This window comes from Falco naumanni, chromosome 4 (assembly GCF_017639655.2).
Source record: "Falco naumanni isolate bFalNau1 chromosome 4, bFalNau1.pat, whole genome shotgun sequence".
Classification (NCBI taxonomy): Eukaryota; Metazoa; Chordata; class Aves; order Falconiformes; family Falconidae; genus Falco; species Falco naumanni.
Genome location: NC_054057.1, coordinates 3,291,801 through 3,319,297, shown reverse-complemented (window position 1 = coordinate 3,319,297; position 27,497 = coordinate 3,291,801). Strand labels below are relative to the sequence as shown.

The window sequence follows — 27,497 nt, the reverse complement described above, 5'->3', positions numbered from 1 at the left end:
GTTACAGCAATTTTGCAGTGATGAGAGTGATTTTTATTAGAGGCAGGCTCTCTGCAGGCTCTCCCCCCCCCCCCAATTTTATGTGAAATGCAAAGTTTGAGTGATTTTGCCTACAACAACAACAGACTTTCTTTTTTGTAAAATTGCAGTGCAGACAGTTCCAGAAAGCTGTCATTTTCATAAACATTGCTGAAAATTGAAAATATTTAGCAGCATCAAGACACCAAAGTCTTCATGTTCAGGTCAAAACCCACTTCCAAACCTTTACCAGAATCTGCCAATTGTGTAGTGTGAAATAGTTACAGAAGCGCCTTGTAAGCCCTCATAAAGAAGGTGCCTAAAACACATACAGAAAACTACATTTATTACCGTACTTGGCATTTGCTCACCAACCTGACAAATCTAGGAGCACTGACAGAATCAGAAGTAGTCAACACCTTTTAGAGATCTAGAAATGGAGAGAGACTAGACCATGTCAGAATGTGGGATGCTCTTGCATGATGCTGATTAAGTTTAAGCAAATCTCTCTTTACAGCACAAGTTACAGAACCCACAGTGTTCACTTTGCTATTTTGCATATGAAAAATGGATTCAAGTTTAGGCTTTTTATTCAAAAGAGTAAAATGCAGAAGTCTCCTAAGAGCAAGAATGGCTGCTGATGTGCTTTCAAAGGTATCATCCTAGTTCTATTGGGATGAAGAGATATACTGGATGCCACTTAAGAGTTAAAATCCCTACATTAGAGAAAAGAAACACCTCAGATGATTGATTCAAAAACCTGCACTGTTGGGAGTCACTCGGGGGTATGCAATAGAAAATGGCAAACATAACTATATGTGAAAACTGAGTTTTCACAGCCGCATTCAGGCTGCAGATCCAGAATCCTTTCCTGATGACTAGCAACTAATGCCTGGAAGTGACCAGCACTCACTATTCTCTTCTTAAAATGGAACCACCAGAGGAATAACCTTACCCTAAAAGGCAGAGCATGCTAACTGAATCAAACCATTCACGACATTCACAAGCAGAGCCTTTTCTGAATCTTCCTGGACTAAAGAACACAACCTGCTTGTCCTACTTAAAACTACTTAGTCAGAGACATCAGTTCTGGGCGCATGAACAAGCACAATTAGTTAAGTAGGAAACTTTAGGTCACAGATGTGTAGCAGTATTAGATGCATCTGTGGTTGCTGGCTGCTTTGTTAGTTCGCTTAAAAAAATCCAACTAATCAACCAATAGCAACACCCCAAGACTTATTTGAATTTTGTATCTCAATCACTGTTGTGACCATTATGTTCTGCTTTTGAAGAACAGGTGCCCACATTATCTGAAATTCGGAAGCCAAAAATTACTATCCTTGAATTTTCGTAACTAAAAATACCCCTATGGCTTTTAAGGTCACAAACAGTCAAAGATAAAAAGTGTCATTGGCTAAACATGTCTTGGTGTTTAAATTCAAAACTCAAACAAAAACATGGATCCACGCTAATAGCTACAAACCCACAGTGGCTAATAGTTGCCACTGAACACTTGTCAGTTCCTGAATCAAGCTGGTACATCCTTCACACTGTTTCACTATGAAATGTCAATAAAAAGTATTACTTCATTACAGCAACTGTCATTTTGACAAGCTGCTAGATCTCAGATTTTTGTAGTTGGAAGAAAACTACAAATTAAGGCACCAATCGTTTCCTTTACAATTACAATTTAAATGCTATTGAACTCATAAGTAACACTGAACACATTTTAAAAAGCTTTTTAACAACCCAGCTACACTTTCAGAATAACCTGCTGCTAGCAGAAATACAGTTCTTACTGCTCTGTACCAATGCCAGACTAAAATATCAGTACACAAGAAGTAATGTTCTGAAGTCCATCCCCATGCATACATGCACTAGAACTGTATTAGCAAAGATCCTGATTCTTTCTGTCATCATCTGCCTGTTCTTGCTAATCTGAAACATTAATCTGAAAAAATGATAACAAAAGCTATGTATTGATACAGTTAAAGAAAACATTCAGCAAAAAACACCTTGTGCAGCCATTAAGTGCTTGCATTGCTCTTCTACCTAGATTACATTCATCTAGAGTATAATGGCTAACAGTAACCAAAGGTTAAACAAAACATGCATACAAACTAATTAGAGTTGGTTTACAACAGTGCAGTTCTGACTCATTGTTCCACGTGGACAGGCTGAAGTGGTGTTACAAACTAATACTGCAATGAAGCAAAACCGAGCATGTATAAAATCAGAAGCCAGGCAAGAAAATATAGACAACAGTCTAGAACACCTGGAAAGAAAAAAAACCAACAACAAGAAAAAAAACCCCAACAAACCACACACAAAAAAAAAACCCAAAACAAAACAAAGGACATTAACAAAAACAGTATTTTATTTTAAAATATGCAGTACAATGTGAGCCTAACTCTACCAGCATAATCACTTTTTTGGTTGGCCAAACAAAGCTGAAGTCCCAGTTGTATCTGGTAAATAACAACAAAATAAAAAATCAATAGCATGAAATGGCCATTATCTGGTTATACCATAAGCCACCTGATAACACTGTGGTATAGTCTATTGCCCTACTTTAATATTCTTGTAGTCATTACATGAATATGTTTCTGTTACCAACTATAATCAGTCACTGTCTAATGATCTTTGCATCAAACTATGGAAGGTAAAAAGCAAAACCAGACAATTTTGCTTGCTTCTTTACCAAATTAAGCGGAAATTTTAAGAAATAGGAACCATGCATTTTAATTTGTCTTGGCTGATGACAAGCAAATTCAGGTACCAGGAAGAAAGCTGAAATACGACTTCAAACAAGTTCAGTTTTCATCTAATGGTTGTGATAATGTTACTCTAACTCAATGTCATTACTAATTAAAGGGAATATTTGTCCTCCCTACAAAGCACTTACAAAAGCCAGTAATTTTCAGTTAGTATTCATATAAATAGCAAACATTACTATCATAACTAATACACAAGTGTAAAGGGCTCAGACGTTCTGGCCTTCCATTCTGTGAAAGAGCTGTCAGGACAGTCTGTGGGAAACCATCTCTGAACAGCCATTATTACCCTGGGTAATACAAAGCAAATACTCAATTCTGTTATACAGTGTATATAATATACAGAAATGTACACAACATGAATACTCATACTAAAAAATTTACTGTGAGGCAGCCTAGTTGCTTCTTAAGCTGGATGCTCCTACTAAAGACTTGCCCTGTTCTTGAGAGGCTTGTTTTGGTAGAAATTTTATTCTATTAACATCTGCAAGTTTTATATTCTCATGTCTAAAAAACTTGTTTAGCACCTCAAAGAAGATTCCTTTCCTCTTTGGCACATGGGCTTAGTGAAGGAGAAAGAATAAGGAGAGTAAAGAGTAAAAAAAGTGAATGCAGTTTATAAGGAGGTACAACGTTGAAAATAATTAAAACATTATTTAAAATAAGGATAACATAACACCTCCCAGAAAGAGCACAGGAAGAAAATTAAAACACTCCTCCCAATAAAACAACCCTAATCTTCAGTGGAAAATCTTGTGCTACTTCTATCTAAGCTTTATGGTTTACTTTGTAAGATGAAAAAATTAATCTTAAAACTCCTTAATTAAACACAAGTATCAAAGCTTAAGAGAGAAAACAGACTAGACAGTTAACTAGTTCCTCTATCCCTCAAAGGACTACTACCTCTTTTACAAAAGTTTGTTTCTACTTTAAACCTCTCTTCCCCTTTCAGTGACTTTCATTATCATCTCAAAACCCATAAAAAATTAATACCCATAATTTACACCAGGAACTTGCTGAATGAAGATGCAGAATCATAAACATCTATAGTGTGTCAGCCAAATTACAGATTTGAAAACGATTTACATGTCTGGGGATAGGAGAAAAGCAGGGAAAGAGGATGACAGAATAGAATGTTACTGTACAGACAACCATTTACTCATACAGATCCAGCAGAAAAATAAGCTGCACCTAGAAAGTAAAAAATATTTCTCTGTATTATACAACTTTACAACTAAAAATCTCCCATCAAAGGGATACATGCTATCTCAAATCAAGCCAGATATTTAAATATATTATTTATTAAAAATAATATTCTTAATTTGTTTATACTTTCACATTCCACTTCACTTGGTTTAAACCAATTCTTTAGGACCATGATTTCCTTTGATTCAGAGTTTATCTTAGTTCTTACGAAGAACCAATTAATGTATTTGCATTCAGAATACTGTCTTACCTCAATCAAATTTTGACATTTAAAATCAACCCAGAAATTACTGAAATTCTGTAAGGAAGACTGACCACTACAACCAAAGTATACTGATATGAGAACAAATTACTTAGAATTACTATAATAAAAAGAATTATATGCATACCTAAAATTATCATCTACTGAGTCTCTATTTTCTGAGATAACAGGCTTAACATCCTGCTTTTTGTCTTCAATGCATCTGCTAGTACAGGACGCCTTCACAGGACAATTTTCACACTCTGCAAGTGCAAATTCCTTTTCATTATTTGTTCCAAAAAGGTCAGGGTCATCTTGAATCACATCAATGACAAGAACATCTTTTTCGTAAGCTTCAAGAATATCTGGAAAATGTTGACTTTCATGTTGTGAAAGATTCTCTCTTGATTTTCTATCATCATTTATTTCTAATGAAACAGAGCGGTCAATGGTTTTCCAAGAATGATTGGGAAAATTAGATTTTAGTATGCATTTAGTATCATGGAAATCAGGCACAGATGCTGCTAGTTGCCCATTGAGGAAAGGATGTGGATATAAAGAAAAATGCTCAGGGAGCACAGACATCTCATTTAAAAGGTTTTCAGAGCCATCATTCTGAAAGTCCTTACTGTTGATCTCACCTACTTCTTTCTTCATGGAAGCTGTAGACATAGCATCACTTGCGACAGTAAGAGACTGCTCCTCAGAATTAAGCAGAAAAGTCTGTTCACCTGATTGCTGCCTCCTCGAAACACTAATGCTGTCAAGAACTTCTACTGGACTACATGTTTTTCTTTCAAATGAATGGACAGATTTCAATTTTCTGAATTCAGTTTTATTTCTGCATAAAGGAATTTTGAACTTTGTCAGGTTTCCAGTGCCTAATCTTTTCATTCCCTTTAAATCAGAAAATGTCTGGTTCACTACTGATGCTTTATGGCTGAAGTTTGCTCTGTGTGTGTTACCTGTCTGGACTGTCACAGACAGGTCTCTCTTTGTTACAGCTTCTTTATTTTTATCTTTCTGTTTTGTTGTAAAATTCAAGGTTGTTTTAACTTTTTGCACATCATCATGTTTAAAAGCCACAGCACTTCTGTCCATACTAACTGCTGATTCCACATTTTCACTGCTCATTCTCAAAGCCTCATAAATATTCACGGAAGAGGATTCTGGTGTTTCAAGTGAAGTCAGACATTCAGTATTTGGATCCTTTATTTTATGTGTAGATGCTTTGTTAATTTCTGCTGATGACATATGCAACTCCAACAGTCTCAAATTCCCAGTCACAGCACTGCTTCCTACTGCTTCAACACTACTTTTACTAGAGGACTCCTGGAAAGCAGCCCTTGAAAGCTTTCTTCCTTCCGAGATGGATCCATGATTTTTTTGAACCCACTTGTAAGTCCTGGCACATGATTCGAAAGGCCAAACGTTTTTACCAGTCATAGGTATTGTTCTTTGACAGGTAAACTGCTGCAGTTTCTTATTAACTTTACTCAATTTTTCATCTGTCTTGCTTTTGTGACAACTGGGAACATCACGGACCTGAGCTAGCACTCTCAGGCTACCTGAGGCAGCAGAACGATGTGCCATACTGTTTGAGTTTTCTCCTACTGCTATCATGGAGAGCTCAGATGTCTTAAAGCCATCTTCAAATGCAAGTGGTTTGGTACTATCCTTTCTCCAGACTGATATATTTTCTGATATATTTTGTACTTCATGAGTAGGTCTTCTTATATGAAGATTTGATGTATGATCATATGAAGCTGAAAGAGTAGTTTCTTTATGATTTATTCCTAAAACGGCAAGGGAGCTTGATGTGGCAACTGGTGCTTCTGTTTGTAGCTCACACTCACTGCATTCATGAGCTATGGCTGTGAAAACATTCTGCACTGCCGATTTCTCAGTGACTTTCATCTTTTTTCTATGCCTTCTACCAATACTCCACTTTTTTCCCCTTAAACACTTAGCGTTTTCACTCTGAGAGCATGAACAACACCCTTCTACATTTTGAGGTGTTTCTTTATTAAACAATAAACTACATTTTATAGGTGATCTCTCACTTCGCATTCTACTAGCACTGCAATTCATATCACTCTGTTCTACACCACTGTCAGGAAAAACATGCTTGCTTTTATCCTGGGCTACATGGAAGAACCCGCTTAATTTATAATGGCTGCTACTTTCACTAGCTGAAGACTTCACAAATGTATTGATATAACTACAGACCTCTAGCCTCACAAAAGGATTCTTTTCTGTTGCACAGAGCAAGCCATTACTGTGGTTTAGGACATTTTTGCAATGTTCAGCATCACATTTTGCAGGTACATTTCTCACATTTTCAGCTGCAGTCACACTAACACTTTGCAAGCACCCAATTTGATCAGTTCTGGGTTTCCTTTTTTTACGCTGGATGCCAGATTTTGTTACAGGATGACATCGAAAGCTCTTGCTTCGAGTCCCACCTGAAGTAGTAACTGTAGGAAATTCATAGTAGTGAGGTTCCTTCTCCTCAGAATCTTCTGATTTGTTTTGATTTGTCTTAAGCTTCTTCACAGCTTGTGTACCGAACTCCTGCTCAATTGCTTTCCATTTTTCCTTTGCTGATTAAAAAATAAAGAATGTCATTAAAGAATATGCTAAGGGAGAACGACCATCCTAGTACATTATTTTATAACGAGAACAAAAAACATTCAAGGCTATTAAAGAACAAGATAGTGTACAAGGCTAAAACATTTCTGTAGTTTTAGCAGTTGCTTTTTTTTAAGCGACCACTATTAGCAGACTTGCAGTAACAAATGATATTTTGTCTTCAGAAACAAATGTGAAGATGAACAAAACTTTAAGGTGTAACAAGGACATAGGAAGTTGTAGATTTAAAACATAGGTGGAAAACAAATTAGAGCAAGTCTGGCAAAAAACCATGCAGGTGCTGCTTGCACACTTGGTCTTAAAATCTTTTGTTTACACAGTAGGTGCTCTGTAACAGGAAAGCTTGTTCATAAGAATGTAGTAATTTATTCCAGATATATAGTCCAACCAAATGCATCAGACTGTTGAAGAAGATTATAAAAATGCAAGCCCTGCAGTTTTCCTAAAGTTTTTTTTTTTAATTTTTTAATTAAAAGCAAATACAGATTATGTGAAAAACTGTACCTCTGAATTTTTCTTCTGGAAATGGACTAAAGAATGTACTGGTAGAATGATGGATTTTTTTAGATCTTAGTTTTCAAAGTAAGTAAGATACAATTTTAATACCCGACTTTCTCAGAATATGGTTCCTAGATATAATATTTCTTAATAACAGCCTACAGCAAGTATTTTTCATTTGAATGTACCCATTTTGAAAGTAAAAAGAATGCCTTTTAGACAACTTTCATGAAAATGAGACTTTTACAAACATCCTTTCAAAATTGTTCCAGTTTGATACAATGCTGTCTTAATACACCAAAATACAATCTTTGTTGCTACATCTTTTAGGATTTTGCAGAGAATAGTAACTAAAAGGCAAAAAGTTCTGGAAACAAAAACCAGCATCCTATAAAGGCAAGCACTAAAACAAAATAGCATGATACATATTAAAACATAACCAAATACACAGATGGATGAAGAATTGACTGTTTTTATGTTGGCTTTGCTGAAACTACTGCCTCCTTTCCTGTTTGTGCCTGACCTTCTACACATAAATGAACTGATCACTTTTGAGGGAAAAAGAAAATAATTTCTCACTTGGAGCCTGCTGCTGCCAATACCCCTTCCTCTCCCCACCTCCCAAAGGGTATGTGGTTTCCTCTCCTTCATGCTATAGTACTGCTTTTCTCCTTCAAGAAAAGCTCTTCCTCTTCCTAAAGTCTGTTTTCTTGTACTGTACAGTACTGTAAAGCAGACCTTAGCTCTTACGTCTACACTTCTTGAGCTAAGTTAGCAGCCACTTTGACTTATGTAGAGGCCACTCTTTCCTGCCCCCATGACTTTGTCCCACACAGACATACCTGCAAAAGAAAAAATTACCTCCTGTTTTTTCACTTTTTAATGGGGTCTTAATGCAGCACCAGTCCCTTGACCTGGGAGCCCAAATTCTGCACCTGTACTTCTACAATGGGGCACAAGTACTCACCACTCTCTCGAAGGCTGCCTGCTCCTTTCTGAGGGTTTGAGCTCTGCTGTTCCTCCTTCATGCAATGCTCGTGCATCTTTCCTCGGGGTGTTGGTTGCTCTTGGCCACTTAGATGCTGTAGCTGCTGTGACACCAGTGCCTTTCTGTCCCTCTTCCTCAGGCTCCCAGCTCCTTTCTTGCGCTCTGAACACTGTGTATACAGTTCTAGCAAGGCAGATGTGCCCCTCCCTCTGGAACCTTGTTGTTTTGGTTTCACCAAAGATGCCCCTTCTTTCTTCCTCAAGCATCTCTTTTGTTTCTGCTGTGTACGTGGCTTTCTTGATCCAATTAAAGAACACCCACCCAACTTCTCTGGCATATCTACCTCTTCGTGGGGTTTTGGTTCAGGCAAGGATTCCCGAGTCGCCAAACTCTTCTGATGATCTGGGATTTGCACCTTCGGTATCATCATGGAGTCAAGGCTTTTCATTTTAGTACTACATGTGCCCTTGCTGGGTTGCAACACCTCTGGTACTGGCAAATAGGAAACACCATGTCTCTCTGTGCCCTTAATTTCCTCCTCTGAGGGTGGAATTTGTGGTTTTATTTCCATAAAGGAATATTTGTCATTTTTCCCTGAACTCTCCTGAAAACCTGAGAGGTTCAGTCCTTCTGAACTATGTTCTTTCCCTCCAATCCCTGCTGAGAATTTATTTTGCAAAGTAGTTCCTAAGAAAAAAAACTGTTGACCCTGTCCTGTCTCACTCCTTACAGGCTGTTCCCAACACGCTGCTGCAGCTGTGGTCACTGCCTGCCCATCTTCACATAGAGCATCTGAAATTGCCAAAGCTACATCCTTGCCGCTTCTGGCAGCCCTCCTGCACTGTATTCCCTTGCTTTTACCTGGGAATCTCTGGCTACTCCTGCCTTGCTTCTCTTGCACGGGCACAAGAGAAGCAAACTGCTCACAGGAAATGCTGGAGAGCAGGGCAGGTTGCAGATGGGATGACAAGAGCTGCTCAGGTTTTCCCTTTGGTGCCAGGCGAGGACTCTGCTTGACTACTGATTTTTTTGCCGGCTCATGTCCTACCCCCGCACCCAGAGAGCCCGAGCTGGTGACCATTCTGTCGGCTGACGTCCCCTTGCTAGCTGTTACCACCTTCCCTGATCTTAACTGTGGCATCATAGCAGCCTTGAGAAAGCAATAAAATCCACCAAATCCACTCACTAGAGTATGTTTAATTGCACCCCGGCTAGCCCAGCACCCGAGACAGGCACAGGCCAGCCCAGGCAGGGAGCACAACCTCGCTCAGGCAACTGCCTCAGGGGTCACCCGGGGGGCACCAGCCAGCCAGAAAGCATGCACGGGCCGCCTGGGGAAAGCCCACGCCCCCACGGCCTGGAGCAACCCCTCACGGCAGCGCGGGGGGGAAGCAGCGGCCCCGCACCCCTCCCGCCTCACGGGCCGCGCCGCGGCCGCCCGTGCCGCGCCGCCCGCCGCCTCCCTCGCCACCCCTGCGGCCGCAGCAGCCGCCCAAGCCAACCCCGCTCCCCGCTTCTGTCGTCCACCGATCTGTCCCTCGACGGTTCGCCGGAGCCCCGCCAGCGCCGCCTGCCTGCAACGCGCCGCTCACTGCGACGGACGAGCGCCCGCTGCGGCCGGTAATGGCGGCGTGGCCGCGGCAGGCGCAAGGGCGGGAGGCGGCGGTGGGCGGCGGCGTGAGGGTGTCTCCGAGGCGGGGCGAGGCTCGGGGAGCGGCGGGGCAGCGCCGCTACCGGCTCGCCGCCCTCGTCCTCCTGCCGCGTGGAAGCTCCTCTCCTGAGGCGGGGCCGAGCACCGGGGTGGCAAACGCTGCTGCCTCGGGCGGCGGAGCTCGGCCGGGCGCTGGTTTCAGCTGCGGAGCCGTCGTGCCGCCCCCGTGGCCGAGCGCCGTGCTGCAGCGGCTGCGGCCCGAGGGGCGGCCAGGCGGCGGCGGGCGCGGCCGGAGGTGCTGGGGCCCTGCGTGGAGCTACCGGACCCCGCTCCGCGCCGAGTGGTGGCAGCCGTTCGGCTCGCCCAGGGCTGAGTCGGGTACAGAGCAGCCCAGCTGCCCCGCTCCCCTCAGGTGTCACCCACCTCCATGAAGCAGCGTTGCTTCCTTTGCCCACGGCACTTCGGAAGCTCCCTAAAATAGAGGGGCAATACGCTCGTTTCCATAACCATAGCTTATGGAAACTTCGTATTTCAAATAAAGTAGTTTCTCAGGAGTTAGGAAAAACAGCTTGAACAGTTAGGCTATGTAGTCAGAAAACAGCCGAAATTGGTGTTTGGGCTTCAAATGTGGTGATAGTTTCAACACAAATGGGGGACACCAAAGCCTCAGGAACACTCACGGTGTGGTAACGTGAACACGTAAAAGTTAGCTTACAAAACCAGCATCGTACAAAGATTGAATCTAAGTGGAGAGTGCTATGAAAATCACAAATGATTAAATTTAATAAGGTGATGCTCAGTGGTAGATACTTATGCTGGTAGTGCTAGCAATGCCATCAGCAAAACCAGACGTGGTTGGTAAATAGCTGTGTCCTGCCCGTGGTCCCTGTCCGCTCGCAGGTGGTTTCTGAGGGCTGAAGCCCTTTATTCAAATTAATTTCACCCTGGCTCAGTGTTTGGTGGTGGTCACATTTCACACATCATAGTTTCAGACCCGTGCACAGAAATAATGGGTTTTGTGTCGTTACTTTCCAGAAGTGCGATACTATGGATGTAAAAGGGTGGTTTAAGAATAAAATTATATTTTACTAACTGATGTTGGCTTGCTGCGTGACTTCAGCTCACATTACTCACTTTATCTCTGTTTCTCCATCTATAGGCAGAGGTAATACCTTGCTGTCCAAAGAAAGACAGAGAACACTGGATTTTTGGCAAAACCTCTCCATAGGTGAGGGAAGCACAGGCAGGCTGGGAAGCCATTAATTTTCTTTTGCTTATCAACCTCTTAGATTGCATGTAGGTGCTTAAGCACAACCAAAAAGTCAGCAAGTGGCTAGCTAAAGCTAATCAAAGCAGAAAATACAGATTTCTTAGGCAGTTTCTCCCCTGGCTCGGTATTGTGCTTCAGGTCCTTGGGACATAAAGGACGCAATAATAGGAAGTTAACTGCACAGCATTTATCATTGTCAGTGTTCTGCACAAGGCTAGTATTACATAAAACATTCCGTTCTGGCAAAATTTAACCTTCTCCAGTATGTAACATAATCTTTTGATAGCAAGACAAGAAAGAAAAAGATATGCCAAAAGCAGTAGTAAAGGAAATCTGGAAGAACAACGTATGAATTATCTTACTGCTCTCTAGTATAGTTTTTACAATTTGAGTATTTAGTTATTTACAATTATGAGAACACTTCTCAGACTGGATTTTTTATGAAATTACTAAAAAATCTACTTGAAATGAATACTGATTAAAGACATTCTTCTTGAAGGTCCTTTGAAAAAAGGGCTACAGCCTCAGAAAGGACACTTTGAAGAAGCTGTGGATTATGTTAAAAAACAGATTGCATTGTTGACAATACTGCTAAAAAGAGGTAGTATAAACATTGTCTTCGGAAGTGGATCAATTTATCTTTTAAAAATACTTGAAAGAAGAGAGACTTTTAATACATAGATGTATTATTTAAAAAAATTATGTGTCAAGTGCTTATTAAAACTGTTGGTTATTAAAAGAGAAATAACTTTAAAAAATTCACGTAAGCAGCTTAAGGGGGGAAAACAAGTTCTTTTCACATTCCAACAACATTTGTGTTAGTAATACTACAAGGAAATGTTTAAACTTTATTTTAAAATTCTATCTTGTTTGGAAATAAAGATAAATGTTTGTTTCTCTTGAGTTTTTTAAGTGCTGTATCTCAGTGCCATATCTAAATTTTAGAACTGGTTCATCTTTTACTGATCTTTCACTTTGTTTCACTGGTTTCTTGTTCATCCTAGAGACTTAGACACAGTCATAGAAGTATGAGGTACCAAGTATCTGAAAGTATAAAGGGAATCCTGGTGCCTAAACCCATTTTTTCCGAGAATAACCAGTATACTCAGAGATGCCTGGCAATTTCCAAGAAAGAAAAAGGAACTTGTGTGACTACATTTATGTAAAGTCCATGAAATAATTTTTTTTTCTTCTCTCAGAGGAGTAACTGTGTGTACTTAACCCCCCCAACTACTGTAGTTTGCATTACTAGTGTGGAGGAATTGTGGCTGCAGGTCTAACAATGATACATTTGAGTAACCTTCCAAAAGTTTTTGAAGGATTGAAATTTATAAACACATAAACCAGCTACGTAGGTGAGCAAATCATACAAATTTTTCACTGGGCTGTAATTTAGACTTTGCTAACACTCACGTTAGCAACAGAAATTAAGTCGTCTTTTTTAGCTAGGGAGCTGAGAAGAATTAACTTGAAAATTAATTGGTTTTTTTGTGAGGCAATGTGAAAAATGTCCCCCTGGACCACTTCTTTTTGCATGGCTTACATCTTCATGCTTGGCTGAAGGATAGATTTGTTATCTAGCAAACCTTAGTGGAAAGAGTTTGGCTGTGCTGTAATAACTGGGACTGAGCTCTGAAGAATATGCGTAGTCTGTTATATTCTTAAAACATGCCAAATTAATCCCTTAAGTAATACAACTAAAATGAAATAGGAGAGTTTTAGTCCAGTATGTCTGAGAAGGTATCCTTTTATAACCCCAAGGATTTATTTATTAAGAGTTCTGAGTTACTGGTTTTGCAAAGGTAGCACCCAAATATAGTGAACATAGATATGATTTTTAAGTAACTTCTTTACCCCCTGCCTTCCGTTCAAATACACGGGTGTTTTGGAAATAAGTGTATTGCTGTTGAACTAGGAAGTTTCATCTCAAGCCATTCATGTATATCCCTCTAAAACTGCCTTTGCTTTCTATTCCCAGGGACTTAATGCAGGAGCCACCTTTGACATGACATCTAATGAGAATCGTGCTAACTGCCCTGTTAAGACTTCAGGTATGATGTATGCATTTGACTCGTCCTTGGTAGCTTAACTGTATAGGTGTTCATCCAGTTTACACTAACAGCTGTTTGTCTGTTTTTCTATCCTGACACTATGATCTCTGTTACACAAGGGCCAGTATGATGTTGAAAGCAGAGGTACCTCAGTGGAAATATGTGATCTGTTTTGTGAAATGGCTGAGTGATTACACTACATGGCATCATGCTGGCAGACTAGGTGAATCCTTTTGAACCTTTATTTTGGTGTCTGTTTTTATTGTAGATTAAAGTAACTTAATTTTCCACCAGTTTAAAATGAGACGTTGGAGGAAAAAAGGACAGCTGGTGTATTTCATAATGAACCATCTGGCATTTCTTGGTAGATCCTCTGATTCCTAATTTACTACTGAATTGTGACAGCATGAAAATCAAAATTATTGATTGTGTGGAATCAGTGTTTCCCTCTGGCACATTTTGTGCTCCTTCAGTTTCTGTCAATGGATAGTCATTGGAGGGATAAGGGCCTCTCACACTGAGCTTTGCAAAGCTTGAAAGTCTTATACCATTTGGCCTTTTTCTGGTAATCATGCTGTTTGACATTTATTCTGGAAGACTGACTTTACAGATGATCGCGTCTGATCTGAACCTTACAGAAAGTGGCACTAATCAGTTTTAAGGTTCCACAAGGGAACTCCTGTGTTGGGTTCATATTCTGTTTTATTCCCTTTCACTTATGGCTTTTTTTGAACTTCCACTGCCAGGACTTTAAGAAATAATATAACTAGCTAGCTGGAATTTGAGATTCAAAAAATACAGATGCAGTAGAGGATTAAGTAGTCAAATAGGAGACTACCCATCCAGTCTCAATTTATTTCAAAATTCTCTAAATAAAGCGTATCGTTGCTTTAACTAGGTAGTACATAACCATGTACCTACCTCTAAGTCTGCCTTTAGAATCAACTTCTTTTAGTATCTGGATGAAAAAGATCTTGGGCTTATGAGGAAAGCATCTGCACACCAGCAAGTACATGACACCTCCATCTTGCTGCCAAAAAGGATTACGAAATGTGATTTCTAAATGAGAAAATTAAAAAAGAAAGGAAAAGAGGAAATGGAAGTTCAGTAAATCGGAGCTAAAAAAGGCATAGGGTTAGAAACAGTAGGGGTCGGTTAAGGTATAGACAGAGTGTAATAAAACAGTAGATAAACAGGGAAAACAGTGCTAGACAAATAAAAAAAAAAATTGGCAAATTGCTTCAGAAAATCACCCTTGAAAAAAAGGAAGGAGATGTGAAGACAAAACACAGTAATGGGAAACTTCTTTTTGGTTCAGACTGACTGAAGAAACAGTGGAGGATCATCTTCAGCAGTGCTCCCAGGAAAAGTAAGGAGAGCCTTGAACTTTGAATGGTGACAGTGATCAATTGCAAACTAGAATCCCAATCTGAATCCCAATTTATCCTGCTGTTGGGCATTGAACAGTGACTGGCTCCTAGGTTCAATTTCTTGTGCTGTGGTCATCCTTATATTAAGGCCTTATATCTCTGCTTTATAGTTTCAGGGTGGATGACAGAATGTGTGGAGCCTCAGAATAACTTGCCATGTCTTTTCTTCCCTGGGTGATTCATCCATAAACATCAGATCACTCCACATCCTCCAATATATTATATAGTTTGTGTATATAGTTTTGAACCTGAGGAGTGTATTTGCAGTTAGCGTATGTTTTCAGAACTTGAATGTGAGTTTTTTTGACTGCAGACCTAGGAAATGGCTGCTGCTTACCTCTTTTTTTTTTTTTTCTTCTTTTTTTCTTTTTTTTGAGACAGGATCTTATCAATGTATACAAATATCTTAAGGGCGAGTGCCAAAAGGATGGGGCCAGGTTCTTTTCAGTCCTGCCCAGTGACAGGACAAGGGGCAACAGGCACAAACTGCAACACGGGAAATTCCTTCTGAATGTGAGGAAGAACTTCTTTACCTTGAGGGTGATGCAGCACTGGCACAGGCTGCCCAGAGAGGTTGTGGAGTCTCCTTCTGTGGAGACGTTCAAAACCCACCTGGATACAATTCTGTGCAACCTGCTCTGGGAGAACCTGCTTTAGCAGGGGGTTGGACTAGATGATCTCCAGAGGTCCTTTCCAAACCTGACCATTCTGTGATTCTGTGTGATTACTCTCTAGCAATGAAAGTACATTTTACAGTTGATGAAGCATAAGTGTTTCAGACATGCTGACTGTATTGAGCAATGGACTGACTATAAAGCTTCCTCTGGCCAAAGCAGTATACAAGCATTTTAAAACATATGCTGACTTTACCATTGAACATTTTCCCACTGGTATATCCAGGATAATCTACGGGAAGAACTGCATGAAAGTTGATAGTACTGGTGCATGTGTGCAACAACTTGCTGTGTAGGAAAGGGAAGATGACGCCAGACATTTACCTACTTCTGCATTCATCTGCTTACTTCCTCATATGTAATTAATTTGGGTATTTGAAAGCAATAGAAAACGATCTTTGGATAAACCAGGCACATACTAGGGGCTGTTGTGAGGGTCTGAGGTAAAATTCATTGATGCTAAGTCAAAGCAAGGCAACCATTCAGCTGGGAGTTGCATCCAGCATAAATTCTTCAGTTAATATCGACATCACTTGCATATCTTCATACTTTGATGAGCTGAGTGGCTGGGTCATAATGTCTAAGTGTTGTCTCAGCTATTTGTATTCTGCCTAAGAAGACAGGTCCATTTAAAATCTAAATACTCCTTGCCTGTATGCTCTGCTCCTTAACCAGCATTTGGGGATGGATAATTTCTTTTTCATCTCTTCACCTAGATAAATATTTTCCTAATCAGCAAGAGGATTGTTGATCGTTGATCTGTTTGTGATGGCCCAGGTTCCATACTGTGTTAACTGCGTGTCCACTATTCTGCTTGGCTGTCATCCAGTGGTCAGACTGAGCACCCAAGTAATTAAGGAAAGTGTTATTTCTGGAGTCGTTGCAACTCTGTGACTGCAGAGAGCTGATCAGAATGTTTCTGTACCTGTCAGCTGTAGACAAATATGTAATTACTGAAGAAATTAGATGTTTCACTGTTAAAGGAGGAATTATTTGCTGGACTGCCTTTCAGCCTTGCTGCTTTCTAGACCATCTCCTTTGACTCCAAATAACGAAAACCTCCTTTAGTGATACAATGCTCACAACAGCTCTGGAATCCTGTTGAGTCATGACTCCACTGTAGGCTTTCTGCATAATACTACTATTACTAGTATATTGGTAGAATCCTAAAGTGAGTATTTATGTTCCTGGTGCCCAGGCCAGTCAGCTGAGAACGGTTGAATGAGCCATCTCAAGTGCTAGTTTCATAAAGAGTTTCTGAACACAGACTATACATGGATGGTTTAAGAACTTTTGTTCATGCTGGTAATTAAAACTGTAGTTTCTCTGCTTATTTGCCATGTTGCTCAGCATGAGAATTGGAGTGCTTTGCATTAATCATATTGTGACAATCAGGTGAGGAGTGAAGTTACACATTTGCATAGCATAGGGTACAGAAATCAAGAAGAGATCTTCTCTGACGTTACTGTATATATGCAGAAGTACCTTCCTTGCACTTCAGGAGCCTCTCTTTCAAAAGCTTACTCACCTGTAATAAGGCTGGCAATAAGTGATAATTCTCAATTAATAGCAATGGTTGTCATTGTTCAACAGACAAGTCAGAACAGCAAGGTAGTCTATTTCCTTCTTGGCTGCAATGGTGGCGTTGCACTTGTTGTTTGTGTGCCTGCTTATGTCAGTCATTCCTGGCCTCTGAGTAAGTATCAAACATTGGGCAATTTTGGCTGAATTTGACTGTGGTGGAATAGAGACCACAGAGCTATTAAGTTCTTGCATATTTCATGAAGATGGACATCCATGTAGATGAGAAGTAATCCGTAGAAAGAAAGGCTCACCCTTTATCAAACATCAGAGAATCCACAGGAAAAAGAGATGTCAGATACCAGGTCCTTTCCAACTGGTTACAGTGCTGATGATTATAAGCTCTTGAACAGGGTTTTGGGCAGGACTTGCTGTCAGGGGACATCTTGCTTATGAGAAGACCTGCTGGAAGGGAGAGAGCTTCCACAGGAATTACACTTGCTGGCAGAGCTTCATGACCAGAAGGCCCTAAATGTTGTTCTTGAGGGTTTCCTAAAGTTAGGGCACACAGACTAGTAGCTACGAAGCAGTATTAATCCATATGTGGATTAATGCTTCCGTATGTGACGCATCTGAATGATTTTTCAGGACTGTTCCAATACATAAGCCTCTTCCTTGGCCCATATGAATTTACAGCAAAATGATTTTAATATATAGTTTATGTTGTGTAATAGAACTATAAATAAATGTAAATAAACAATATATTTATTTACATTAAAAGTATATAAGTTGCTTTTGTAAATATGCAAATAGTTATTTGAGTCTGTTTTCTATTCTGTTTTGAACCTTGAAAGGAACGAGGTAATAATTTATATTCATTTTGCGTGCTCAGTCTGAAAAGAGACAAGTGAGATCTGTTGCCTTATGTGGGCTAAGAATGATACCTTCAGGGATTTAGATGATCAGGGCCAGACAAATGCTGAACTGAAACCTCTGCCTGTGGCGCAGGATTCACTTGGTACCTTGTCTTTTTCCCATCATCCTATAACATTTACATTTCATCTTCAGTAGTCATTCATCACGTAAATCTACATTGTGGTCTTCCTTGGGGGTGTTATCTTCTTGTTCCTGGCCATTGAGGAAACAAAAAGATGTAACCAAAGACAAATAATTATTTCTAATCAGGAATCTGTTTGGATATTTTTTAATTAATATCTTTCCTTTGGTGTAGTTACAGACTTTTGTGAATACATTATGCTCCCTCACTTTATAGGCTGTATTTATTAAAACCGAAGATGAATTAACAAATTGTTCCCTCATTTAAAAAGTCAGGCACTATGTACAGCATTTATTTTTGCCGCTGCTTTTTCAGAGACCTGTTTTCTGATACCTTCCTCCTCCTCATCTCTTTGCCTAAATAAATGTGAATTAAGGTGGAATGGAGGTTATTGTAAGGGGCTGTGCTGAGTCCTTACGTTCTCTTTGGAACTTGTCAGTGCAGCTGGACATACTGCACTGCTGAGAGGCTACCACCGCGGGTTTTGGTATTGCTTAACTCCAGCAAAATAGTAATGAGATGGTCCTGTGCAAGTTACTGCTTGATCTCTTAGTAAAACACCTTTGCACACCGATATGCCCTTTTGTACCCAGCAGTCCTGAGCAGCGAGTGCTAGGCAGCGACTGTAATTTCAGTTGGATTCAAGCAGATACTAGCAGGACAAAAAACAAAGCAAGTGTTGCTAAAACATGAAAATGAGGCAGGACCCTCCAGCATCTGTTTCTGGCAGGCACTGCCCTCCTGTGCTAGCCTGGGGGCTGCTCGGAAGCTCTGCTCTCGCTGCTGCAGAGCTCTGGCCTTGGGCTTTGAAGCCTTAGCCGATCCTTTAGCTGACCCTTCAGTTTGAGTGACTGCCCATGTTCCTGGCATGTAATCATGTTTTGGTTTCAATACAGTGATGTAAGGATTTAAAGAGGGCCTGAAAGCTGTTTGAAATCAATGGCCGGCAAACAATTTCCCTGACACCTACATCTTCCTCTTTTATATGCAAGTGGATGCTAAGGGCATACCCTGGGCTGAATAAAAACTAGTGTTCATACAACAGATCCCTCCATCCAGACCCCAGTACGCTTAAACCCTCACCTCGGGTTTTGTATCTGTTGTGCTCTTTCAGAGTGACAACTAACCTCCTCGACCAGCGTGAGCTGGCCCCGTGAGCTGGAGTTTGTGCTCTGCCACCACGGCCAGACCTCACACACGTACAAACCTCTGCATTTTGGGAGCAGAAGAAAAAGGAGAAGCAGGAGAGAGAAATAGTGGCATGCTCTGTGAGGAGACTGCCATTTCATTTCCCTCCTCTGGCTGTTGCTCCATCATGCATGAAGGCTTCAAGCTATATAGTATGAATTAGTATGTAGCCTATCTGAAATAAAAGCAAACTAAAAGAGCATGCCTCATTAGTCTGGTGGAGATTCAGAGATACTGTTCTGAAAAGGAATTATATGCACTGCAATAGTATTCACTAGAATGCACAACCTATACGTTTAATAAAAATCCTCTCTCATATAACCCCTCATTTATGCCATCCCTTTGAGGAGACTTGCCATTTAAACTGCAGGCTTTTGGGTCCGGGACCATTATTTTGGGCATCTCTGACTTGCATGGTGAGGCACCAACTAGTGGAGCCTGCAAGTTGCCACTGTGCCCTGTACATGTGAGATAACAGCAATGACGTTTACAGGGGCAACTGAAGGAAGAATTTTATCATATATGGCCTTCTAATATTGACTAATTGATTTAGCACTTGAAAAATATTTGGGGCTTGTGGATTTGCCTACTAAAACTGTAAGCAGCTACTGCTAGCAGTCTCCAGCTGGATTCAGAGAACATTGTTGGTCACAGTGACCTTCCCTCCTGTTAAATTTTTATTACTAAAAATAATTGGAAAAAAGAATTAATCAGGAATGTCATTCAGATTATTCGAACTATAGTAATCTTTACGTTAAAATGTATCTTTTATGAAATGAAACCATTTTTATGAGGAGGAAACTAAGCTACGTTGAATTAAAGTGCCAGAGGTTGTTACGGTTAGATATTTATGTAGATTTATATGCTCAATTTTCCCTGCTATTTTATGAAATTCTCATGATAGAAATTGTTTTCCAGATTCATAAAATGTTTTAGGCGAAATATAGATTGTGGGTAGGAGATTGGATTTTTCAGAAGTGCTTGCAAATACCATCGTGTGGCAAATGACAGAGTGGTGTAGTGAATTTGCAAAGCTGTGGACAGATAGTGATGAAAACCTAGTAATATTTTGATACGTTATTAACTGTAAACAGAAAGCGTTTATTTGAAAAACATAATGGATGACCCTTTCTTGTTTGGTGAATAAAAAGTTAGTTCTCACTGAAAGTCTGAATACACAAGTGGATTACTTGTGCTAACTCGGGCCACTGGGATTACAAATAAGAAAAGAGTTTCTTTAACAAACTCGATGAATTTGCTCTCCTAAGTGCAGCTGGTTTCTAAATCTCTGATATGTTTTGTCATCTTGAACCACTTTACAGCATGCACAACTGGTTAGCTAATATGGAATAATGCCTACAACTCCATCAGGAGTTCCTGGGCGTCTTTCCTATATCTTTTACTCAATGTGAAGTTTATACCTTAAAATAGTATCATTTAGTTCAACTCACTTTTACCTACATCTTACTAAGGATCCTTAGTTCTTGGAGGCTCGGTGTTGCTTTTAAAGGAGATCCAAGAATTAAGGTTTTGCTAAAACAGCCCCACCGCAAAACCCTCAGGAGTATTGCTGAATGGAGAATTTCCTTCTGCAAACAAAACGTTTGGACATTTTTCAGTAATGCCTTTCTGGCCTAGCCTGTGCCACACAATGGGATGGGGTGAGGAGATCCCTGAGGAAGGACAAATAGAGGTATTTCCCACAGTAGCAGCAGTACGGTTGTCTCAGCGTGTTGCCCATACCACTGACCAGCCCTTCTGAGGTTGCAGAAATTCTGTCCTGGAGTACCCTTTCAGGGTGCAAGCTTTCTGATTTTCATCAAAGGTTCCAGCTCCTCCAGCGGATGTCTTTCTGAGCAGAAAAACATTTCTGAGCCAGAAAAAAAAAGCCTGCTAAAATTTTTCAGCTGGACCTTGCTGTTGATGTGGGGAGGATACATGGTGTTTTTCATAGCTAATAAAGATGCTGATGTCCTCCTTTATAATGAAGCTTAGTTTAGACTGTTAAAATGTGACTAATTCTTCCACAGATTTAATGCTAGCAAAATAACATAGTCAGTGCTATGTTCACTAGCTTAGATCTCTCACCTAGCAGCACTTTCTGATGAATTAACTCTTGCCTTTTCTGTCTCACTTTTGAATGTCTGAAACCTGTCTCCTAGGAAGGGATGAACATCCAGAAACATTGCTCAGTCTAAGGGGCCCTGCCTCAGGTTCCCAGCTTCATTTTGGCATCACTAGCCTGTACCAGTCTTTTGGAAATGTCTGCCTGTGAAGTTAGCCTGCAGAGATTAGAGGCCACTGTACGGAAATGACTTCTTGGATAGGACCTTAAAATGCAAACTTTCTGCAGGCTGTACTGTGCTTTTTGCCAAGTCCTCCGGGCTGCCAATTGCTCAAGTAACAATCTGATTAACTTGCAGAGATTAGTTGCTTCATCTTCGCTGAAAAGAAGAGCGAAGAACCAGGGAAATGGAAATTTTCAGTGTGTCTTATGTTTAGGAAGATGGGTGCTGACAAACACTGGTGCTGGAAAGATTTGTCCAGATTGTGTGTGTTCCCAGCAGATGGTGCTGCGCTGGTGGCCATGAGAGAGGTATGTGCCTAGGACTGCTCCTAGGTACCAGCTTTTGTCCAGCACTTTGTGATGTGCAACTTGAGATGCAAAGTTTGTAGAGGCAAAGGGATCCTGAGGACACTGTAAATTGCCATCGTGCAATGTGGAAGCCGTCTGTTTGCAGCTATGCATAGGTGCTGTGCAATCTGAATTTCCCCTTGTGGTGTTTCATTATGTTTGCATTAATCTTTAGTTCATTTGTACTTTTGGCTTCGTATTGTATTGCCTCAAGGTTTGCATCATTTGTATAAATATACAGCATACTTCTGAGGCTAGAAATAATGTGCATCCTCATTTCATTAGTCCTTTCAGATGGGCCAGGGCAGTGCTACCCTTTCATTCTTCATTAAAGAATTATTGAACTGTTTGGTAAAAAAAAGTCTTTGGATTACCTCATACTCTACTATTTTGGAGTGATCTGTAACTGTGAAAAACACTTAGCAGTTAGGTAAGCGAAACTGCAATTTTTATGTTTGTTTTATAAAATCAGATTTTTGCTGTTGTAATCACCGGCACTGTACCCAGGAACTGACACTAAAAAATGTGAGTGTTCACTAAGCTCTGGCTTGTGTTTCCTGAACAGGAAGACACTGGCAGCTGTCAGAAATTATTTTGCTGATGTCCCCCTGCCTTATGGAGGACAGACTGCCTGTGGCCCATGGAATGACTAATAGGGGATCAAGGTACCTGAGCAAGGAGGAAGGGACCCCATAAGTGACCTCATGGCTGATAAGGCCAGCCCTAGCATTAGTAACTTTTTAATATTGAATTCTTCCCTCAGAATTTGTCTAATCATCTGAGGAAACTTTTTAGGGCAGCCTTGGTATCGTTGGCGTATTTTGTGCCTCACCTAAGTGTATTTCGTAGTGCTGTAAGTATGTGGGAAGAGCACAAAGTATATGCAAAATGCTATGGATTACCCTGTGTTTTGAAATATCACCTGATTTTTAAAGACCTTATTACAAAAGTCATAGTAACAGTATATTGGAACCCTTAGCATTATTTAGTAGGAAATTTTTAACCCTGAATTCAAAACACCTGATTATCAAACTTGAGTGTAATCAAGTAGAATGAGCATGTAAGAAATCTTCACAAGCAACACAACAAAGCAGTTTAATGTTGTTTCCCTTGCAAGGCCATGGCCTTTTCATCACGTCGACTCTGCAGATACAGCAGAGCTTGCAGTATTTTCTTCCTTGCCTTTGTGATTATCACTAAGCAACTGGCCCCTCACTGTTTCTCTGCTCAGAACTGGTTTAGAGAGATTTGCATCATTTCAAACTTTCTCTTTTCTAGAAACTGTATCACAAATTAATGGACTAAAAGGAAAGTGCCTTGGATGAGTGACAGTTCTTTGTTGAAGAATTGTGAATAACATTATCTTCTCCAGCTCTCTATGATGAGAACATGAAAAGCGTCTCCACAGCCCCCACAGCATCCTACTGCTGTTGAAATCTTGCGGTTTTGGAGAAGGTGAATTGTGGAGGTGCCTACAAACAGTGTATCAAATGTACGTGCTTGCACGTAAATGTTCTAGTTCAGCAGTTGAGTAATTCAATTGCTGTCAATGCAATTCAGATAGTTTGCTACACTACAGCGCAAGACACAAGATATTTCTATGCAGAGATCCAATTTATATAACCTGTTTCCCCTCTGAAGATGAAATCTACTGCCAAAAATCTTTCTTTACTGCTTCTTGTAGGTAATTTCCTGGGAGAGGGGAGCTGTCTATAATCACAGAAGTTGAACTGGGCTGGTACATAACCAATACACCTTTCTGGCCCACTCCGAACATATGTTGCAGACACTGGAACACCACACATCAGCTACAGGAGAAGTAATTTTTAGAGGTACGTCTAGATTTGCATTCCAAACACTGGGCATAAAAATGAGTGCAGCAAGAAGTGCATGCCCATGTACTAGCTCTATCCCATGCTCACTGAATCTGCTTAAAAAGTGGTAGCTTTTTTTCAGAGATGGTGAGCTCTAAAAACTGCACAGACTGTTGAGGATATCATCACAGTAAAGTCTTTTGTTAGCTCAGTTTAGTATCAACAAAGAGAGATGAGAAAAGGATGTCCTGGAGATTCTCCAGTGCAGTCTTCATCCATTTTTATTCCACCATGAAATGAAGAAAGTGCCCTGAAGGTACCACACATCTCTGGCACAGGAAGCATTGTGATGCTTTATAGTGAAACAGCAATATGCAAAAAATGATGAGTAACCCTGTCATTAGGAGATGACATACACGTGGTGTTTATAAAATGGCAGTGGCTGATGTGCGTTACCTGGTTGGTTCCTGAGTGAAGCTGAACACCTTCAGTGTCAGATATCCTCAGGGAACAAAGGAAAATCAAGTGACTCTCAGGTCTTTTTTTTGGTGTGCTTTAATCCACTTCTGAATGCAATAGAAATATGGGTTGGTCTGTAGCAAAAGTTTGTATTTTAATTCAGTTTTAATAAACGATCAGGATTTTCAGTTCATCCTTATAGCGGACTTTCAGTAATAAGTTGTAGGAAATTTTGTGAGAAACTCCATTGCTTGATACAGATCATTATGGTGAGTTAATTGCTCGTTCAAAATTCCCCCTCCTATGATTAAAGTTTCAGAAAGCCTGATGACACAGTTATGGGATACCGATTTTCTTTGAGATTAGTCTTTCGTTAAAGACCAGTTTTACAGCTTCTGGTATTGGATATTTCATATGAAGAAACCTCAATTTTCCATGTGGATAAGAGCCATTCTGCCCTCTCTGTTGAGACTGTATGCAAGGGGACGCATACTGTCTTGTGAAGATGGTATGAAAAATCCCATTTTTGGACTACATGCGTAACAGGAGATGCTGTAGTCCAGAAATGGGATTTTTCATACCATCTTCAAACCTTTAATCCCAAGGCTAATGATGATTCGTTGCAGCCTACAATGTGATTTTTTTTCCCCTGGCGCTTAGGCAGGATAGCCAGGTCTTTCTCCTTTCCCTCTTGCAGTTCCCCGTGCATGGCATATGCAATCGACTAAGGTAGCTGCACTCATGCCTGGAGTCGCAAAACTTCCCCTTACAGCATCTCAGCAAGCTACCATTTATTTTTAATTGCTCCCCACCGTGTAGGCCAATTAAGGATGAAGCCAGCAGGGCAAGGATCACTGGCAAAGCCTTTGAAGGGAGCAGACCCAGCATTTGCTTCGCCGGAAGGCTGCCATTCACACATTTGTGCAAGAATGCAAACAATTGGGCTCACTCAGTGGGATCAACTGCTATCTAGTTCAGTTTGAACCACTTTCTAGTGCAGATGGCAGTGAGAGTGGCAGCACCACTGAATATTATCCCCAGGGTTAGAAACTTTCCAAATGAGATTTACATTTGTGACCCTCCCTATTTCAGCAGGAAACACCTGCTAAAGCAGCTTTAGGAAATGCCTCTCATTAGCAGCTTCTGTTTGAGCTCAGGTTTTCATAGCCATTGAAGTTCAGCAGGCTTAAGGACTTGATCTTTTCATAATATGAAAGGGAAAATATTAGAGGATAGTAGGTACAGGCTCCATTTTTGGCTCATGTTTCCTGCTACCTTAATTATTCCTTTAAAATCCTCATTTGACACATTTATTTTCCTAGCTTTTAAACCTCCCAGAAAAGAGGATTGCTGGGTATCCTAAATAGCTTGGTCGTTTCCAGGAAATCCTGGATGGAGGCTTTTCTGGGTAGATTGGCATTAGCAACCAAATATTTTAGATGCTTTGGGAAAGGAGTGAGTCTGCAAGTTTGGTCAGGAGCATTGTGAGTGATCTGTGCTTTCCTGCTTCTGTGGAAGAGAGCTGGCATTTATGTCCAGTTTCACTCAGAACTGGGAAATATCAGTGCACGTAAAACCAAGAAGTACTGAGGAAAAGTAGGAAACCTAAATGGAGGAAACCCAGTTTTATCCTGGGAAAAGTTTTGTACTGACTCATTCCAGGATGGCTTGCTGTTCCTTGTGATGGGCTTGTACAAACTGCCAGCTGTGGCTCACACATCAGCAGTGTTTATGCTCAGTGTTAGGGACACACAGATGCTAGGCTCAGGAGAGGTTTGGTGCCTCCTGATGTCTGAACACACATTGTGGAGATAAATCTTATTCAAATTAAGGCTGAACTCTGGCTTTGTTCTTCTTCCATGCATTGCATGACGAACCTGCTGGTGTTTCTATGAGCTAGTCCCCCAGAGAAGCCTCCCAGTTACACGCTGGTCAGGCTGGTGAAAGCAGCTGGTGCAGCCAATCTTTCAGGTTAACGACATGTCCTTTCCTGCTGTTTGTCTGCACATCTTAGTGGATGCCAATTCCGCAGTTTTCAATCTTTTTAAAAATATTTAATTTATAAATACCTCTGCTTTTTTGGTGGAAAAGAAAACCTTACATGAGAAATCTTAGATTATTAACAATTAGCCTTTTGTGAATAGCTTAAAAATTCTGGCCACAGCTCATACCTGTGCACAGAGGTCTTTTCTAGACAAAGATAGTCCCAAAAATACTAATTATACCTCTTACCTGGCCATTTGTTTAGTCATCTGTCTGGAGAAGTCCTGTATGTCTAAAAGGGCTGATGTCAGGTTTTAAATGCTATTCTTTATAAAGCAGCAATGGAAAGGATGCAGCTGAATCAAGGCTGCAGTTCCATCACGTGGAGGCAGGTTTAATTTCACATGTATGCCATGTAGCCTGATTCTGCATGCTATAGAAAAAGGATGCTTTCTGGCTTGTCTGTAAATTGGATTTTTTCCTCAGAAACTCCTGCAAATGCTTGCGAGGCAGAAGGCCAGTGTGGCTTGGGTTATTCCCAGGTGCTCCCCACCTCCCCAGACCATGGAGCACATCCCCCTCTGCTCCGCAGGCTGCACTGCCGGTGCAATAACTGCAGCCCAGCTAGTGGGAAAGAGGAGGAATTTCCTGACGCACGCTGAGTCCCAGGAGTGCCTGCTCCCCGAGCTGCCTGAGATCTCACTGACATGGCTCCCCGTGGAAATGTTGATGCTGCAGATTAGAGAAGGACTGGCACGCCTCTAGGGCTAAAAAAAAAAATGGAGCTTCTGGGGTTACTTTTGTTCTGATCAGGTTTATCTCTCGCTGTGTGACTGCTTTTTAAAATTTCCCTGCATGTAGGCTTCTGGGGATACTGCAGCTTTCTGTGCCCCATGAAGTCATTGTGAGGATCAGTTATTGATGGCTGTTAAAGCAAGCTAGCTATTAACATTACTAAGAGTATATTTTTTTTGTTACATTAAATGTTTCAGCAGTAATGTAAAATTCTAATTAAATTTCATCCTTCATGACACCAAGAAAAGCACTGCTATTTTATGAAATGCACATCTCTGACGGGTGTAACTTCATCCTTATTTTCAAGGAGCTAATCATTGTAATCAAAATATGTGTAAAACAAATTGCTGCATTTGATTTTGTCCTTTAAATACCTGTAACGTTACTATATGATAAAGATGGAAATTCTCAAACAGTCTTTTTTGGAAAGAAATGCAGCTTCTTAAAACCATATAAATAATACCTGAAAAGAGATGTATTTGTGCTCTCCCGATAATGGAATAATACGGTGCCTGTGTATATTTTAATCTGGCATTTGGTGATCGTACAACATGGTGATATAACAGTCTTCAGATTTCAGAGCCTGGATTCA

The 27,497-nt window shown here is 40.6% G+C and overlaps 1 protein-coding gene across 1 annotated transcript in view; it reads right to left on the bottom strand.

Annotated features, from left to right (window-relative positions):
* Positions 1-9,762, bottom strand: part of TOPAZ1 (testis and ovary specific PAZ domain containing 1) — a 42,576-nt gene extending 32,814 nt beyond the window's left edge. The window contains exons 1-2 of the mRNA XM_040593304.1: positions 8,357-9,762; positions 4,382-6,842 (exon numbers count right to left, since the gene is read on the bottom strand). Coding sequence (XP_040449238.1) covers positions 4,382-6,842; positions 8,357-9,521 — 3,626 coding nt within the window. The 5' untranslated portion in view covers positions 9,522-9,762. The remainder of the gene's footprint in view (positions 1-4,381; positions 6,843-8,356) is intronic.
* Positions 9,763-27,497: the final 17,735 nt, after the last annotated feature.